This window comes from Zalophus californianus, chromosome 11 (genome assembly GCF_009762305.2).
Source record: "Zalophus californianus isolate mZalCal1 chromosome 11, mZalCal1.pri.v2, whole genome shotgun sequence".
Taxonomy (NCBI): Eukaryota; Metazoa; Chordata; class Mammalia; order Carnivora; family Otariidae; genus Zalophus; species Zalophus californianus.
This window is the reverse complement of record NC_045605.1, coordinates 29,898,017-29,917,830: the sequence shown is the minus strand read 5'-3', so window position 1 is coordinate 29,917,830 and position 19,814 is coordinate 29,898,017. Positions and strand designations below refer to the sequence as shown.

Sequence of the window (19,814 nt, the reverse complement as noted above, 5' to 3'; positions counted from 1 at the left end):
TAGGGAAGCACCCAGACTCTTGAATCACGTACCTTGATTTTAGGAATATTCAGCTTCTTAGTATGATCATCCAGAAGTCCTATACTTATCTCATTCAAAAACACCTGCAAAAGAAGAGCCAGCATCAGACTTACAGGCCCACCTGAAGAAAGAAGAGAGGCTCTGGTTTAGGAAGCAGAGCATTTTGAAGGAAGAGACTAGCCTTGGTGATCACAGATGGCTAGAAGCTGAACAGGAGGACCTCATAGGCTTAAGTTGTGATAAAGCCAAAAACAAGTCTCTTTGGTTTGACTTTATATTCCCAAAGCCTCACAAATAGTAGGTGCTTGAAAATATCACCTAATAGTAAAGTTGACCAGTGACTACTCTCCCCAATAACACAGTCAGGTTCTGCTTACCTTCATAGATAGCCTGTTGACACCTACCTGTGCTGTATCTTGAACATTAGCATGGAGAGAACCTCCAGAGCAGATGGAAGTCTCATAAAGCACGAATCCATAGGACTGGCCATTCCCACTGTTTATAGGGAGGTTCTCCATGTTGACTGGTGTATTAGATATAACTGGCTATGAGAGAGACATAAGCCAGGGTGATGAGAAGTTGGGATCCTTCTTCCTTAGGCCCTTGTCATTTTTTGTTGTACCTCCTAATGGTCCCCAACAGTTTTTTGGATAAGAAATACTAAAACAAGTGCTATATGATAATTTGCATCATCTCCACTGACCAGGAAACTCAGGGGATAATAGGAGCATCGTAGAGGGAACAATTGTTGTAATCATGAGAATTAATGAAGTGAATAAATTGTATTTTAACATAACTGAAGTCAAATAAGAATTATGCACTAAAGCAAACATTTAGTTAGCATCTACAATGTGCCAATAACTATATTTATCTAAAACCCAGTGATAGCAGAGGTGAAGTTAATATGAATTCAAAAGTCAACATTTTTCAAACAATTTCACCTTTTCTTCAAAATATAACAGGTAGTCTAATTTTAAAGGGAGAATATGGACATATAAAAGTTCAGTGATTTGGCCTATTTGATGGTGAAGAAGAGTCAGAAACTCAGTTTTATGGGTTCCTGGCTCTCAGTCTTTCCCATATGGATCATGCAGTCCCACCTAAGAGCATCTACCAGATGGTTCATCTGAGCAGGGAAAGAGGATCCTCTAATATCCTGCTTTCCCCCACCCCTACTCATTCTTCAAGTTCAAACCCCTTTACAGTCTACCCAGAGAAAAAGTTTGTGGTTCTTACCCAATAGTTCTAAATTTGGACAAAATCTAAAAGATTTATTTTCACCCTTCACAATAAAAAGTACTTGAAGGAATCTCTACTCTGTGGCCTAAAGCCTTCTCCCCCATGGCCCCCAATAGCCAAGCCCCCATTTCAGTGCCAGATAGTACTCACCTCATTTAAGTACTGTAGGACATCCCACAGTGGCAAGTAAAGTGATGGTTTCACAGAAGGATACTCAGCCTTGGGAGTGAGCTTGGGTAAAGGGGGCAGAGGCACTGCTGAAATGAAAATAAGCCATGGGGCAAAAAGTGCCTGAAATAACTACTGCCTTCTCTAAATTTCCCCATCCCTACCCATGAACTCTCATATCCCAGAGCCAACAAGAGAAATGGGTCCTATCCTGGCATATGTGTATACTTCTCCAAGAGCGATAAGAAACTGTAAATAACTAAATTGGAACACGTTTTGTATGCATGGATAGCTATAAAGTAATGTTGGTCGTATGGACCGAGGGCTCTCAGGGAGCAAGAACTCTGCCTTGTGCCTTCTGACAATGTTCACTTTCTAGCACATAGTATATTATTAATTTTATTTAAATAAATAAAACTAAGTAGGATGGCTTTTGCTATTGTATGTGAGGGTACCATGCCATCATACTAAGAGCTCTACAAACAGTAACATACTTAATCTTCACAGTCATTATAGGAGATGAATATCATTGTCTTCATATTTCAGTGAAGAAATATGCTTCAGAGGCTTGAAACACTCAAGCAAAGCCACTCATCTTTTAAGTAGGAAAACTGGGATTTGAACTTAAGGTTGCACTTGGCCTTAAGACTCCAAGCTTTTGCCCATGGGGGAACTTTCCCTCCCCCCACCTTTCCACTTCATGAGGAGAGCCATCCCTCAAATTAAAATGATTGCTGAGTACCTAAGACAGATCTAAAGAGTCTTCGAAGCTTGAAATATTTTTCTGTGTAATCCCCAGCCTCTGTCAGCACAGCATCATAGTCTGCAAGACACAAGAGTGTTGTCACTGACCAGGCAATCATCCACAGCAGACCCTGTTTCAGCACTGCTGGCATGAGATGGGCCAAGGCTACCAGAGGGAGATAGAAGATACATCTTCCCCACCCCTGGACCAGTGCATCCCAGCTGTGTGTGTGGGGGGGAGTGTTATGCCACTCTGGGAACACTCCCCACAACCGTCCTGGGGATCTGAGGCTGCCAAGCACTGGACTCATCCTTCTGTTTTACTTTCTAATGTACACCCTTTTCATCCCTCAATCTGGATTGCCTAGGTATGTCTATCAGTGCCAGCAGCCACCATTTGTATTCTGTGTGTCTTAGAAGGTTCAAGTCAAGGGGTCAGTATATATGATGAGTGAAGCAGGGCTCTAGGTCTGAGGCACCCCATCTACTGCAATGACAGTTTGTTGGGGGCATTATGAACATCACAGAAGAAAGGAAAATAGATAGGAATATCCTGAATGCTCAGCATAGGTTATAAGTCAAGAATTCAGTGATGCTCAGAACATGCTTTTGGAGCCTCCTCTGTAAAGCTCCAGTACGCCTTATGCTGGGAGGTGACCATACCAGCAAGCACTTGCCATAGCTAGTGACAACAGCTCTGTGTATCCCAAAATATGTGGCCCCATTCATGAAACCAAAGTTGGTTCCACCATGAAACATATATACATTGAAGGAGATCTCAGATGTGATAAATTTGGACACAGTTTCCGCAACATCTGTAAAGGAGGAAGACAAGAACACAGGGAAAATTAAAAATTAAGACAGAAGTCTCTGCTGAAATCTTATTCTCAACCCCACCCCATGATCAACTTAACAGTTTTGTGTTTCAACCTCCACTGAGATTCTAACCAGAAAATAGGTGGAATTGGCCAAACTATCCCAGGAAACCAAGTATTATCAATACCAAGAGCCATTTTGAAATTATTTTCCCCAGAGTATGGACATAATTTGGCTCCATGTTATATCTATTAAATAATAGCCTAAGAACCCTTATGTTACTTAAATATCTAATGTTCATTAAATTTTTTGAAATTATAGAATTAATTAGTATAATCTCATTACTCCCTTCTAGGGTAATATAAAACCACTGCAACAGTCCACAAGTAGCTGTTCCCAATCTTCAGCCAGAGAAACTCTTATTTTTTTACCATGATTTTAACAGGTATGATCAACTTTCCACTGGCCATCATAGGGAGTTTGTTAAAAGGTAGTCAGATATGGGATTCAATTCTGGCTGTGCTCTTTACTACCTGCATTAACTTGGACAGTCTATTTTTCTCTCAGAGCCTCTGCTTCTTTATCTGTTAAATGAAAAGTCCTAATTCCTACGACCTCATAGGACTGATTAAAGAATATAGGTAAGAAACATACCATAGTGCCTGACACAAAAGCGATCAAAAAACTTGTTTGTTGGTGGTGGGTTTTGTTTTGTTTCAGCCCAAGCAGGCTCTCCCTAAGTTACCTGGTATTTTTCATTGGTTTGCTTTACTTCTGGTACAAGTGAGCTTATTTTCATAATATTGACAGCAGAATATATTTACTAGCAAAATACTTTTATTAAGTCAACATCTGCCAGGCACTATTCTGAGTTGTTTCCTGCATTTAATCCTCACAACAACCCTATGAGGTAGGTTACATGATACTTCCTGTTTTCAATGAGGACACTGAGACTTAGCAGACAAGGAAAGCTGTCTTGGATCATGCAGCTAGTCATGCAGACTAGTAGAGCTGAGATTGAAATCCTGACCTCTTTGGCTGCAGGATCCATGCTTTAAACCATCATTGCATGTTGTTTCCTGACAATGACTACCACTTAGTTGACAACACCAGAGCAGTGGCCTGTGCATTTGCCAGAGATTATTAAGACTTTTAGCAAATGCATCCCCTTCTTCAGAGATGTTGCCTTTCCAAGACCCTTTCCATGACCACCTTGCCTTACCTCTGCAGGCCTATCCCTGTCTTTTCTATCACTGCACCTGTTTGTTTGCTTCAAAGCACTTGTTAGATGTGGAACCCTTGATTTACTTCTTAATTTTCTGTCAACTCTACTAAATAACAAGCTCCCTAGGGGTAGAAACCAGGTCATTTTTATTCATCAGTATACACTCAAACCTAGCCAAGTCCTTGTACATATAGGTATTGAATGAATAGTTATGGCTGAATGAGCTAATTAATTAGAAAAGAAATGTGTGAATGATCCATGACTCAGGACCACCTCTACTCAGGGTTCAACACTGCAAAACACTTACCCTCAGGATTACCAACCATATGTTCACCTCCCCATGTGTCAAACCAGCCAACCCAGAATTCCATGATCATAATGGGCTTATTGCTCTAGAAAGAAACCAAATCAAATACCAAGTCTGACAAAATGTAAAAAGAAAACCAGAAAAGCTAAACACAACAGATGAGAATTTAAGAAACTCATGCTGTTCACTTTTTCAAAATTCAGTGCTTCGTTCTCCCTCCTTTCCCATCACCCATCATACCTTTACTATCACCCATAGCTTTGGTTCCTCCACCTCTCCTAAACATTCATGCTGTCCATACTCCTTATACTTTATGTGCCTCACTGCTGTACCTGGATATCATCATCTATGATTCTAACCTTGTCATATGTGAGGCTGGTTTTAAAACAATTGGCTTTGGATAAACAAGGACCTGACTACAATTCTTGACACAGATATTGAGGTTCACGTATACCAAAGACCAACAGCTAATATCATCCTCAACGGGGAAAAACAGAGCTTTTCCTCTATGATCAGGAATAAGACAGGGATGTCCACTCTCACTATTACTATTTAACATAGTACTGGAAGTCCTAGCCTCAGCAATCAGACAACAAAAAGAAATAAAAGGCATCCAAATCAGCAAGGAAGAAGTTGAAATTTCACTATTTGCAGATGACATGGTATCTACACAGAAAACCCAAAAGATTTCACCAAAAAGTTGTTAGAACTAACACATGAATTTAGCAAAATCACAAGGTGTAATCAACATACAGAAATCTGTTGCATTTCTATTTGCTAATAATGAAGCAGCAGAAAGAAATATTAAAGAATCAATCCCATTTATAATTGCACCAAAAACAACAAGATAACTAGGAATAAACCTAACCAAAGAGGTAAAAGATTTCTACTCTAAAAACTACAGAACACATATGAAAGAAAATGAAAAAAACACAAAGAAATGGAAAAACATTCCATGCTCATGGAGTGGAAGAACAAACATTGTTAAAATATCTATACTACCCAAAACAATCTATATATTCAATGCAATCCCTATCAAAATACCATCAGCAATTTTCACAGAGCTAGAACAAACAATCCTAAGATTTTTTGGAACAACAAATGACCCTGAATAGCCAAAGCAATCCTGAAAAAGAAAAGTAAAGCAGGAGGCATCACCATTCCAGACTTCAAGCTATATTACAAAGCTGTAGTCATCAAGACAGTATGGTGCTGGCATAAAAACAGACACATAGATCAAGGGGACAGAAGTGAAAACCCAGAAATGGACCCACAACTGTATGGTCAACTAATCTTCAACAAAGTAGGAAAGGATATCCAATGGAAAAAAGACAGTCCCTTCAACAGATGGTGTTGGGAAAACTGGACAGTGACATGCAGAAGAATGAAAGTAGACCACTGTCTTACACCATACACAAAAATAAATTCAAAATAGTTGAAAGACCTAAATGTGAGACAGGAATCCATCAAAATCCTAGAGAACACAGGCAGCAACCTCTTTGACCTTGGCTGTAGCAACTTCTTACTAGACATGTTGCCAGAGGCAAGGGAAACAAAAGCAAAAACGAACTATTGGGACTTCATCAAGATAAAAACTTCTGCATAGAAAAGGAGACAACCAACAAAACTAAAAGGCAGCCTACGGGATGGGAGAAGATATTTTCAAATATCTGATAAAGGGTTAGTATCCAAAATCTATAAAGAACTTATCAAACTCAACACCCAAAAAGCAAATAATCCAGTTAAGAAATGGGCAGAGACATGAATAGGCATTTTGCCAAAGAAGACATCCAGATGGCCAACAGACACATGAAAAAATGCCCCACATCACTTGTCATCAGGGAAATACAAATCAAAACCACAATGAGATATCACCTCACACCTGTCAGAATGGCTAAAATGAACAAGTCAGGAAACAACAAATGTTGGTGAAGATGTGGAGAAAGGGGAACCTCTTACATTATTGGTGGGAATGCAAACTGGTGCAGCCACTCTGGAAAACAGTATGGAGGAGGTTCCACAAAAAGTTAAAAATAGAATTACCCTATGATCCAGCAATTGCTTTACTAGGTATTTACCCAAAGGATAAAAAATACAGGTTTGAAGAGGTACATGCACCCTGATATTTCTAGCAGAATGATCAACTATAGTCAAATTATGGAAAGAGCCCAAATGTACATCAACTGATGAATGGATAAAGAAAGTGTGGGATATATATACAATGGAATACTACTCAGCCATCAAAAAGAATGAAATCTTGCCATTTGCAACAGTGTGGATGGAGCTAGAGTGTATTATGCTAAGCGAAATAAGTAAGTCAGAGAAAGACAAATACCATATGATTTCAGTCATATATGGAATTTAAGAAACAAAACAGATGAACATATGGGAAGGGGAAAAAGAGAGAGAGAGGGAATCAAATCATAAGAGACTCTTAATGTTAGAGAACAAACTGAGGGTTGATGGAAGGAAAGTGAGTAGGGGATGGGCTAAACAAGTGATGGATATTAAGGAGGGCACCTGTTACGATGAGCATTGGGTATTATGTGTAAGTGATGAATCACTAAATTCTACTCCTGAAACCAATATTACATTATATATTAACTAACTAGAATTTAAATAAAAATTTGAAAAAAGAAAAAAACTGAGGCTCAGAGGTCACGCTGCTGGTAAAGGCAGAGCTACAACTCAAATCCAGGTCTAAGACAAACTATCAGCTACTAAGTTATACTACCTATTAAGTATTTCATTCATTTTCTCCATATCTTTATTTAAATTTTATTCTACCTTATCTGTGTTGATCCATTGTAATTATTTTATTTATTTATTTTTATTTCTAACAATTCTTACTTTGTATTTGTTAATAAACAATTTGATATGTAACAATTCATAAATGTTATGTCTTTATGGATTGTACCTTTTATTTATATAAAGCAATTATTATCATATTAAAATGACTAATGATTATCAAACTTTTACCATGTGCTGAGTACTGTTTGAAGTACTTCACTTACTTTGTTCTGTGTAACAAATTGTAAGGTAGATATTACGAGTCTTTATTCTACAAATAAAGAAAATGAGGTCAGATAACCCATCCAAGTTCATTCAGCTAGGAAGTGCTAGAACTGGGATTTGAACTCAGCCAGGCTACCTCCAGACTTCACACTCTTTTTTTTTTTAAAGATTTTATTTATTTATTTGCTAGAGAGAGAGAGAGCATAGGCGAGAGAGAGTGAGCGAGAGTACAAGCAGGGGGAGCTGCAGGCTCCCTGCTGAGCAAGGACCTAGATGCGGGACTCAATCCCAGGACCCTGGGATCATGACCTGAGCTGAAAGCAACCGCTTAACTGACTGAGCCACCCAGGTGTCCCTCCAGACTCCACACTCTTAACCATTACACCATATTGCATCTGGAATGTAAATGACTTATTACCTAAAACTAGAGGAGAACATATCAAAGCAATTCCATTTCTCAAAACTTCTGAACTAACTCTTGCCTAAAAATATAGGCATCTCTTTTAAAATTCATATTATTGGTGTCAGATGCCATAGGCTTTCAGTCTGATACCTGCATTCCACTTCTAGCCTGACATTTTCAATGCTACTGAAAAATGCAGGTTCTTTTTTAAAAAGTTGACATCTCCACAGCAGGAGGGGAAATTACTGTCCCATGTATATTACAATGGAAAATTATGGTGGGCTTCTCTTGGGGAATATATCAGGCATTCATATTGTGCATTCTCAGTTTTACTCCTGGAGTCCTCCAGCATCCTGCCATGATCAAAAATGATCATACTGTAAGCCTGAAGACCTGTCCTCCAGGGCCTTTTCTTAGCTGATCCCTGGAGTTGAATACTATGTTTTCTAGATCCTATGTGTTCTTCTATCTTAATTAATCCCTTATTTCCGCACCCTCCAAACATTTCCATAAAAAGGGTGAATAGAAAATAAGTAACCTAAGCCCTTAAATATCTTTATTCTGCAGTACAGTTTCTTCATATTTAGACTTGGTATAAAATTCTAAGTTGAAATTCATTTATCCTCAGAATTTTAAACATATATTTCATTGCTTTGTGTCATCCAATGTCAATATTTTAAAAGCCTGATTCTCATTGCTTGGTATATAGTAAGCCTACAGTTTTCCTCATTCCACATTAGTTTTACAATGTGGGTCTTTTTTTTAAGATTTTATTTATTTATTTGACAGAGAGAGATATGGCGAGAGAGGGAACACAAGCAGGGGGAGTGGGAGAGGGAGAAGCAGGCTCTCCACTGAGCAGGGGGCCTGATGTGGGGCTCGATCCCAGGACCCTGGGATCATGACCTGAGCCAAAGACAGATACTTAACAACTGAGCTACCCAGGTGCCCCCCTTTTAAAAATCATTTATTGTGTTGACCATTTGAAGGGCATTTTCAATTTGGAGATACATATCCTTCAGTTAAAGGAAGTTTTCTTACATTAGTTTTTTGTGATTTCCTTTTCTCTGTGTTCTTTGTCCTCTTTTCATAACTATTAGTGAGGTGTTGGGCCTTCTGAATTGATCTTATGAGACATTTATGTTGTCTCATATTTTATATCCTGTTGACTTGCTGTATTTCTAGGAAATTTCCTCAACTTTACCTCTAACTCATATTTAACTTTTAATTTAAATATTAGATTTTCATGTCAAAGATTTCTTTTGGTTCTCTGAATATCCATTTTTCTTAATATCTTACTCTTATCTCATGCATAAATAATTTTATTCATATCTTTATGCATATTAATAAGCATTTTTGATATTTGTTTCCTGAATTAAGTATATATTCCCTGGCTTCCATTTTCTTCTTTTTTGGCAGTTATTATTTTTCACTGGAAACTTTTATTAAATAAATAGCATTTGTATTAAAGAGGGAAGATTGATTTCTGGTATTAAAGTAGCACTGTGCTATTGGTGCACTTGACATTCTCTTGGAAATCCTCAAAATCATAATGAAGAATGAGAAATGGAAACACAAACATCTTCCATGAATCTAATTGACATCTGAAACTTCAAAACATAAATTAAAATGAAAGAGTGCCAAAGCCCTGAAGTTCTATCAAGTGTTGGACAAATGTAGAAAGAAAATGCTTTTTGTTGAAGATTTTAGGAAAGAGTACCAGCACAAATTTCTTCCAAGTAGAAAGCATACCCTATAGTACATCAACAATGTCTTATTTGTAATTACAGAATGAGGTTCACAAGTTGGTAAAAGGAGTACATTTTGCATAATACAATATATCAGAAGCTTGAAAGAAAATAACTATTGTAGAATCACAGATAAAAAATGTAGTAGAAAGAAGTCTGCTTGTGAGGTATCTGACATCAGTCTTACAATTTCAACTGCCTCCCTGAGAGAGCCAGGAATGGGAAAAAGGAGGTAGGTAAAGAAAAGAATTCATCCCTGAATACAATGGGCCATTAAGATATATTGTTACCCTGAAATGGAGTCCTATACTCAAAGACTTACAGGAACTTCTCTTAAGTACTTGAGCCAATAAGAACTCATCTAATCAAAACAGAGTATTAATAAAAAAAAGGAATAAGAACAGAAACTAATTTTAAATTTACCATTTAAAAAAAGAGAAATGAAAAAACAAAATTAGAGAGGAGAAACACCAAAAACTTGCAATGGAGTAGGTCAAAATTGTGGCCCAAAAATATTGGTGTGAAGTTAAAAATCTCAATGAAACAATTACCTCTATAAATTGAGGCATTAGACAAAACTAAAAGTACTCAAAAAGGACAGGATAAGAAAACATAAGGAGCTAAAATATAACCAGTGGAGTAAAACAAAACAAAACAAAACAAAAAAGGAGATAAAATAGAAAATACTAAGTCAAAACTGGAAGAAGCTAAAAGGTAAATAAACACTGCGAGGGACAAAAAAGTAGTGAAAAGTAAACAAAATTAAATGGACATGAACTTAAGTAGAAGGATTAGAGAAAAATGGACAAAGGACACGTGAAAGACAGATGAAAAATTTTACACTATACAAAACTTGTGTCCCTGAACAGAATAAACCAAATAGCAAGTCAAGAAACATACTAAAGATATAATAGAAAACTTTCAATCTCAGTAATGATGATCTATGTTATTTGAACCCACCTTCTCATTCAGGACAAAAAAAGATGTTGGATAAAACAGATGATCTTAAATATAGCTCAAAAGAGAATTAGTACATATTAGAATGTGATAGATCAGAAGAAAGTATCCAAAAGGAAACATAAGAAGAAAAAATACACAAACTAAAACAGATATAAAGCACACATGAGGTCTACCATAACTGTAGTTGGAATTTCAGAATGAAAGGAGTGAGACAATAGGGCAGGAGCAATAGTTGAAGAGATACTATCTGAGAATACACATGTCCAAGAATTTCAACAAATTGGAAAAAATAATAAATAAATATATTCACACATAAACAAGTTACAGTCTAAGTGAAAAAAACACCAAAGACAAGGACAAAATTCTTTTTAAGATTTATTTATTTATTTTAGAGAGAAAGAGCATGTGTGTGCAAATGGGGGGAGGGGCCAAGGTAGAGGAAGAGAAATCGGCACACAGATTCCCTGCTGAACACAGAGCCCAACCTCATGGGGCTTGATCCCAGAACACTGAGATTATGACCTGACCCAAAATCAAGAGTTGGAGGCTCAACCAACTGAGCCACCCAGGTGCCCAAAAGACAAAATTCTTTATAGCAGACAACAGAGTAAAAATTACCTTCAGAGGAGTTAGCCTGACAGGGACTTTTTAAATGCAACAATAAATTCAGCAGATTATGTGCTGAAAGAAAGCAACTACCAAGTGAGAATTCCAGAGCCAATGAAAGACTGAAGTATTGGAGCGCCTGGGTGGTTCAGTGGTTAAGTGTCTGCCTTCGGTTCAGGTCATGGTCCCAGGGTCCTGGGATCGAGCCCCCTGTCAGGCTCTCTGTTCAGCAGGAAGCCTGCTTCTCCCTCTCCCACTCCCCCTGCTTGTGTTCCCTCTCTTGCGGTCTCTCTGTCAAATAAATAAATAAAAATAATTTAAAAAAAGAGAGAGAGACTGAGGTATTAAAAAAAATAGACCATTTCCTTACATCACACACAAAAATAGACTCAAAATGGATGAAAGACCTAAATGTGAGACAGGAATTCATCAAAATCCTAGAGGAGAAGACAGGCAGCAACTTCTTCGACCTCAGCCACAGCATTTTTTTCCTAGAAACATTGTGAAAGGCAAGGGAAGCAAGGGCAAAAATGAACTATTGGGACTTCATCAAGATAAAAAGCTTTTGCACAGCAAAGGAAACAGTCAACAAAACCAAAAGACAACCGACAGAATGGGAGAAGATATTTGCAAATAACATATCAGATAAAGGACTAGTATCCAAAATCTATTAAGAACTTATGTAACTCAACACACAAAGAATAAATAATCCAATCAAGAAATGGGCAGAAGACGTGAACAGACATTTCTGCAAAGAAGACATCCAAATGGCCAAGAGACACATGAAAAAGTGTTCAACATCACTTGGCATCAGGGAAATCCAAATCAACACCTCAATGAGATACCACCTCACACCAGTCAGAATGGCTAAAATTAACAAGTCAGGAAATGACAGTTGTTGGCAAGGATGAGGCTCCTACACTGTTGGTGGGAATGCAAGCTGGTGCAGCCACTCTGGAAAACAGTATGGAGGTTCCTCAGAAAGTTGAAAATAGAACTACCCTAGACCCAGCAGTTGCACTGCTGGGCATTTACCACAAAGATACAAATGTAGTGATCTGAAGGGGCACGTGCACCCCAATATTTATAGCAGCAATGTCCACAATAGCCAAACTATGGAAAGAGCCTAGATGTCCAACAACAGATGAATGAATAAAGATGTGGTATATGTATACAATGGAATATTATGCAGCCATCAGAAAAATGAAATCTTGCCATTTGCAACAACGTGGATGCAACTAGAGGGTATTACACTAAGTGAAATAAGTCAATCATAGAGAGACAATTATCATATGAACTCACTGATATGTGGAATTTGAGAAACAAGGCAGAGGATCATAGGGGAAGGGAGGGAAAAATGAAACAAGACGAAACCAGAAAGGGAGAAAAACCATAAGAGACTTAATCTCAGGAAACAAGCTGAGGGTTGCTGGAGTGGAGGGGGTTGGGAAGGATGGGGTGGCTGGGTGATAGACACTGGGGAGGCTATGTGCTATGGTGAGCTCTGTGAATTGTGTAAGACTGATGAATCACAGACCTGTACCTCTGAAACAAATAATACATTATATGCTAATAAAAAAATAAATTAAAAAAAAGAAATGGAAAAAAATAGACTATGCCATAGGCAGATATCACAAAGAAAATTTCCATTTTATTAAAAGATTTTATTTATTTATTTGAGAGAGAGAGAGAGAGCATGAGTCGGGGAGAGGCAGAAGGAGAGGGAGAAGCAGACTCCCCACTGAGTGGGGAGCCCAACGCAGGACTTGATCCAAGGACCCTGAGATCATGACCTGAGCCAAAGTGAGATGCTTAACCAACTGAGCCACCCAGGTGCCCCTAAAGAAATTTCTAAAGGATATACTTCAATCTGAAGAAAAATAATCCTAAATAGAATATCTGGGATATAAGAAATAAATAGCAAAATATGATAAATATTGTCCATTGACAGAAGAATGGATAAAGAAGATGTGGTGTATATATATATATATACAATGGAATATTACTGAGCCATCAGAAAGGATGAATACTTATAATTTACATCAGCATGGATGGAACTGGAGGGTGTTATGCTAAGTGAAATAAGTCAATCAGAGAAAGACAATTATCATATGGTTTCACTCGTATGTAGAATATAAGAAACAGCAGAGAGGATCATAGGGGAAGGGAGGGAAAACTGAATGGGAAGTCATCAGAGAGGGAGAAAAACCATGGGAGACTCTTAACTATAGGAAAAAAACTGAGGGTTGCTAGAGGGATGGTGGGTGGGGGTATGGGGGAACTGGGTGGTGGTCATCAAGGAGGGCATGTGATATGATAAGCACTGGGTGTTATATTTATATGCAACTGATGAATTATTGAACACTACGTCTGAAACTAATGATGTACTACATGTTAGCTAATTGAATTTAAATAAATTAAATTTTAAAAAGTTACAGTAAAATTAAAAGTAAAATGATGACACAAAAATGATATACTATTTATAGATTAAACAAAGAAATCGGGTATGGCAATATCAACGACAGTTGAAACTTGCCTTAATATAAAAAGTAATGCTACAGAAGATAAAAAGGAATAAATTCCGACATCAAAAACACAAAACATGGGGAAGGGTAATAAAAATGTAATTTTAGAATGTGTTTGAACTAAGTTGTTATCAACTTAAAATAGACTGTTATAAGTTTACGTTGTTCTATGCAAGCCTCATGGTAATCAAAAAGCAAACATATGGTAGATATATGAAGGATAAAAAGAAGGGAATCTGAGCATACCTTTAGAGAAAATCATCAAATCACAAAAGAAGGGAGCAGGAAAAGAAGAAAGAAACAAAGGAATTATAAAACAGCCAGAAAACAATGAACAAAATGGCAATAAGTGCATTACTATCAATAACTACTTTAAAAGTAAATGGAAGAGCATGTAGATGGCTCAGTCAGTTAAGCATCTGCCTTCAGCTCAGGTCATGATCCCAGGGTCCTGGGATGGAGTGCCCCATCAGGCTCCCCGCTCAGCGGGAAGTCTGCTTCTCCCTCTCCCTCTCCCCTCCCCCCTGCTCTTGCTCTCTCTCAATCTCTCAAGTAAATACATAAAATCTTTAAAAAATAAAATAAAATAGGGTTGCCTGAGTGGCTCAGTCAGTTAAGCATCTGCCTTTGGCTTAGGTCATGATACCAGGGTCCTGGGATCAAGTCCCGCATCAGGCTCCTTGCTTAGTGGGGAGCCTGCTTCTCCCTCTGCCTGCCGCTCCCCCTGCTTGTGCTCTCTCTTTCCCTCCCTTTCTCTCTCTCAAATAAATAAATAAATAAAAATTAAAAATAAATAAAATAAATAAAAGTAAATGAACTAAATTCTCCAATCAAAAGACATAGAATAGTGGAATGGGTAAAAAAAATAAGACCCATCTATATGCTGCCTACAAAAGACTTACTGCACATGTAAGGACATACATAGATTGAAAGCAAGAGATGGAAAAGATATTCCATGTAAATGGAAACCAAAAGAAAACTGGGAAAAAGCTATACTCATATCACACAAAATAGACTTTAAGACAAACACTGTAATAAGGGATAAAGAAGGTCATTATATAGGGGAGCAATGTAAAGAGGTCAATCCAACAAGAGGATATAACATTTGTAAATATTTATTTAATAAGTCTTAACAAATATAAGAATATTTAAATCATATCAAGCTCTTTTCCAAACATAATAGTATAAAACTAGAAATAAATTACAAGAAGAAAACTGGAAAATTCAGAAGTATATAAAAGATTAAACATGCTACTGAACAATCAATAGGTCAAAAAGGAAATCAAAAGAGAAATCAAGAAATCTTGAGGCAAATGAAAATAGAACTACATACCAAAACCTAAAGGATGCAGCAAAAGCTGTTCTAAAAGGTAAGTTCATGTGATAAATGCCTACATTAAAAAGCAAGAAAGATCTCAAATAAACAACCTACCTTTATATCTCAAGGAACTAAAAAAAGAACAAATTAAGCCCAAAGTTTATAGAAGAAAGGAAATAATAAAGATCAGAGTAGAAAAAAATGAGGGACTAAAAACACAATAGAAAACATCAATGAAACTAAGAGCTGGTTTTTTGAGAAGATAAACAAAATAAACAAACCGTTGGCTAAACTTACCAAGAAAAAGATAGAGGATTCACATAAATAAAATCAGAAATGAAAGAAGACATATTACAATTGATACACATTAATATAAGGAAAATAAGAGACTGCAATGAACAGGCAATGAATATGCTAAAAAATTGGACAACCAAGATGAAATACTTAGATTTCTAGAAACATACAACCTGCCAAGACTGAATCATGAAACTTTAGAGAATCAAAAACATCCCAGTAAGTGAAGGTCCAGGACCAAATGGATTAACTGGTGAATTCTGCCAAACATTTAAAGAAGAACTAATGCTAATCCTTTCCAAACTCTTCCAAAAAATAGAAGGAGGGAGTATTTCTAACCTCATTTTCCAAAGCCAGAATTACCCTGATACCAAAACCAGACCAAGCATACTGCAAGAATAGAAAATATCAAGCCAATACACTTGATGAACATATATGCAAAAATCTTCAATAAAATATTAGCAAACTGAGTTCAACAATACATTAAAAGAATCATTCACCATCAACAAGTGGGATTTATCCCTGCAATGCAAGAATGGTTTAACATCCACAGATCAAACAATGTAGAACAGAACTGAGAGCCCAGAAATAAACTCACACACATATGGTCAATTAATTTACAACAAAGGAGCCAAGAATATAAAATGGGGAAACTTTAGTCTCTTCAATAAATGGTGTTAGGAAAACAGGGACAGCCAAAGAATATAAAATGGGGAAACTTTAGTCTCTTCAATAAATGGTGTTAGGAAAACAGGGACAGCCAAATGTGAAACAATGAAAGTGGAACACCTATCTTATACCTTACATAAAGATTAATTCAAAATAAATTAAATACTTGAATGTAAGACCTGAAACCATAGAGTTCCTAAAAGAAAACATAGGCAGTAAGCTCCTTGATGTTGGTCTTGGCAATGATTTTTGGATCTGACATCAAAAGCAAAGGCAACAAACACAAAAATAAACAATTGAGACTACATCAAACTAAAAAGTTCCTCTTCAGCAAAGGAAACCATCAACAAAATGAAATGGCAACCTACTGAATGTGAGAAAATATTTGAAAATAATATATCTGATAATGAGTTAATATCTAAAATCCATAAAGAACTCATATAGCTCAATAGCAAAAAAACAAATAACTTGATGTAAAAATGGGCAGAAGATCTGAATAGACATTTTTCAAAGAAGAAATATAGATAGCCAACAAGTACATGAAAAGATGCTCAACATCACTAATAATTCAGGGAAATGTGTATCAAAACCACAGTGATATATCATCTCACTGTAAGAATGACTCATCAAAAAGACAAGAAATAACAAGTGTTGGTGAAGATGTAGAGAAAAAGGAATCCACTGTTGGTGGGAATGTAAATTTGTGGAACCACTACGGAAAACAGTAGAGGTTCCTCAAAACATTAATAATAGAAATACAATATGATCCAGCAATTCCACATCTGGGTATTTATCTGAAAAAAATTAAAGCACTAACTCAAAACGATATACACATCCCCATGTTCATTAGAGCATTATACAATAGCCAATGTATAAAAACAAACCAAGTGTCCATTGATGGATAAATGGATAAAGAAGATGTGATATATATGAGAAACTAACTATTTCAGCCATAAAGAAGAATGAAATCTTGCCATTTGTGACAACATGGGTGGACCTGAGGACATTATGAAAAGTGAAATAAATCAGACAGAGAAAGACAAATATATCACTTATATGTTGAATCATAAAAAAAAAAAAGTTAAAAACCAACAACAAAAACCAAAGCTTGGAGAAACAGAACAGACTGCTGGTTGCCCGATGGAGGGAAGAAGGGAAGATGGGGGGTTGGGTGAAATGGGTGAAGGGAGTCAAAGGTACAAACTTCTAGTTATAAAACAAATAAGTCATGGGGATGTAATGCACAACAACATGACTATAGTTAATAATACTGTGTTCATATTTGAGCATTGCTGGGAGTAGATCTTAAAAGTTCTCATCACAAGAAAAAATATTATTAAGTATGGTGATGGATGTTTACTAGGCTTATTGTGGTGATTACTTGACAATATATAAAAATATCAAATCATTCTGTTATATACCTAAAACTAATATAATGCTATACGTCAATTGTACCTCAATTAAGAAAAAAAAAAACCTTAGAAAAATAAGAAGGGAGAAGAACCTACTGAACACCCCAAATGAGTGACTCCTAAACAGATACAAATGATAGTTTTATAATGAGAGTGGGTTATTCTCTTATCTTCATTTATTTCTCATTGTCTTTTTAAAGATATGGGAAAGAACACATAGGAAGGGCGCCTGGGTGGCTCATCGTTGGCGTCTGCCTTCGGCTCAGGTCATGACCCCAGGGTCCTGGGATCGAGCCCCGCATTGGGCTCCCTTCTTGGGGGGAAGCCTGCTTCTCCCTCTCCCAGTCCCGCTGCTTGTGTTCCTGCTCTCACTATCTCTGTCTCTGTCAAATAAATAAATAAAATCTTGAAGAAAAAAAAAGAACATAGGAAAACATATTGGGCTAGCATGAAAATGTGAATCCTCCAGGGGCCTGATTGTGGTTGGGTCTTACACCTTTATGCAGATTTTACCTCCACAAATCCCACCACATGTTCTGTGGGAAGACTAGGGAGAATCCTCAGTAACTTTCTATTACAGGTGAACTGGGTGCCCCCCAACCAAAAAAAAATCATATATTGAGGTCCTAATTCCCAGGACCTCAGAATGTGACTGTATTTGGCGACAGGGCCTCCAAAATGAGTGGTGTCCTTATAAAAAGAGGAAATTTGAATATAGACAAGCATAGACCATGTGAAGACATAAGGAGGGGAAGAAGGCCATCTACAGGCCAAGAAAAGAATCTCAGATCAAAACAACCCTGCTGGCACCTCAATCTTGGATGTCTAAGCCTCTAAAATTGTGAGAAGATAAATGACTGTTGTTTAAGTACCCAGCCCGTGGTGTTCTGTTACGGCAGCCCAAGGAAATTAATATAGATTTTGGGGGGGTACTGGGGTGATTGTTTATTAATTAACAAATGCCTAAAGATAAGGAAGCAGCTTTGGAACTGGGTAATGGGGAAAGGCTGGATGAACCTTGAAGTGCTTGCTAAAAATAAGCCTAGCTTTCCTTGAAGGGACTGTTAATAGAAATATGGGATTAAAGGCAATTCTAGTGAGAGCTTGGAAAAAGAATAGGAGAGCTGGAGAGAGAACTTGTATCATCTTAGAGAATATAAATGTCATCATAAACAGATTGCTGTTAGAAATATGAATGTTAAAGATGCTTCTGATGAGATCTCAGGTGGAAATCAGTAAATGTTATCGGAAACTGGAAGGGGAAGTTAATCCTTGTTATAAAATGGCAAAGAACTTGGATGAATTGAGTTCTAGTATTTTGGAAAGCAGAACTTGCAATTGATGAACCTCAATATTTAGATGAGGAGATTCCTAAGAAAATGTTGATGTCATGGTCTGGTTTCTCCTTGTTCCTTATAGTGAAATATAAGAGGAAAGAGATAAACTGAAGAAGGAATTGTTAAGCAAAAAGGAACCCGAACTTGAAGATTTGTAAAATTCTCAGCCTACCTATATTGTAAAAATTGAAAAGGTGCAATTAGAGAACATCAAAGATGTGGGTGGACAATCATTTGCTACAGAGGTTGTTGGTGACTTATGGATCCATTTAGCCAACTCAACAGAGGCCGGGAATAGAGGTGGGGCTATCTAGGAAAGTTCCCACGTCTAATGGCGTGGGTTCCCATGAATTGTACGGGAGGCCAGTAGGTTTTTAAAAATTTTATACTAGCCGAAATGCTATTGACTTGGACAGAAGGGGACAGAGCTGAGGCAAAATGAAGGAAAGCTGTAGGACTTCTGGGATTCTACAGGATGGGCCAATAGAGCTATCAGGCTGCAAATATACATTATCCTTCAAGAAAAAAGAGGAATGACGCTGAAGGTGATTGAGAAGTCAGCAGGCTACCACTACTACTGTAGACACAAAAGCCCAGCAGATGGGGCTGTGTCATCTTTTTCTAGGTCCCAGAGGAGTCACAGCCAATGCCCAGGGCTGAGGTTATGGAGCTGTCACCTGGTGGGCCTGAAAGGGAAGCCCACCCTGGTAAACATAGAGAACAGGGAATTATTATTAAGCCATAAAGTTTAATTATTATTCTGAGGCCTCAAATCTAATGGAATTTGCCCTACAAGGTTTTGGACTTGCTTGCCACCCACGACCCCTTTCTGCTTTCCAATTTCTCCCTTTTTGAATGAGATTGTCTATCCTGTGCCTATCCTACATTGTATTTTGGAAGCAGATAACTTGTTGCCTGGTTTCACAGGTTCATACCTAAAGAAGCATTTTGCCTAGGATGAATCATACCCGGAGTCTCATCTCTACCTGTATGAGATGAGACTTTGG

General features: G+C 37.3%; 1 protein-coding gene across 3 annotated transcripts in view; it reads right to left on the bottom strand.

The window, feature by feature from the left end:
- LOC113914711 (beta-galactosidase-1-like protein 3) overlaps positions 1-19,814 on the bottom strand; it is a 53,467-nt gene that overhangs the window by 8,264 nt on the left and 25,389 nt on the right. For 2 of the 3 annotated variants that reach the window (XM_027580167.2, XM_027580169.2), the window contains exons 10-15: positions 4,521-4,605; positions 2,850-2,987; positions 2,171-2,251; positions 1,411-1,517; positions 426-566; positions 33-104 (exon numbers count right to left, since the gene is read on the bottom strand). In XM_027580167.2, coding sequence (XP_027435968.1) covers positions 33-104; positions 426-566; positions 1,411-1,517; positions 2,171-2,251; positions 2,850-2,987; positions 4,521-4,605 — 624 coding nt within the window. The remainder of the gene's footprint in view (positions 1-32; positions 105-425; positions 567-1,410; positions 1,518-2,170; positions 2,252-2,849; positions 2,988-4,520; positions 4,606-19,814) is intronic. The other variant, XM_027580168.2, reaches the window with a different exon arrangement.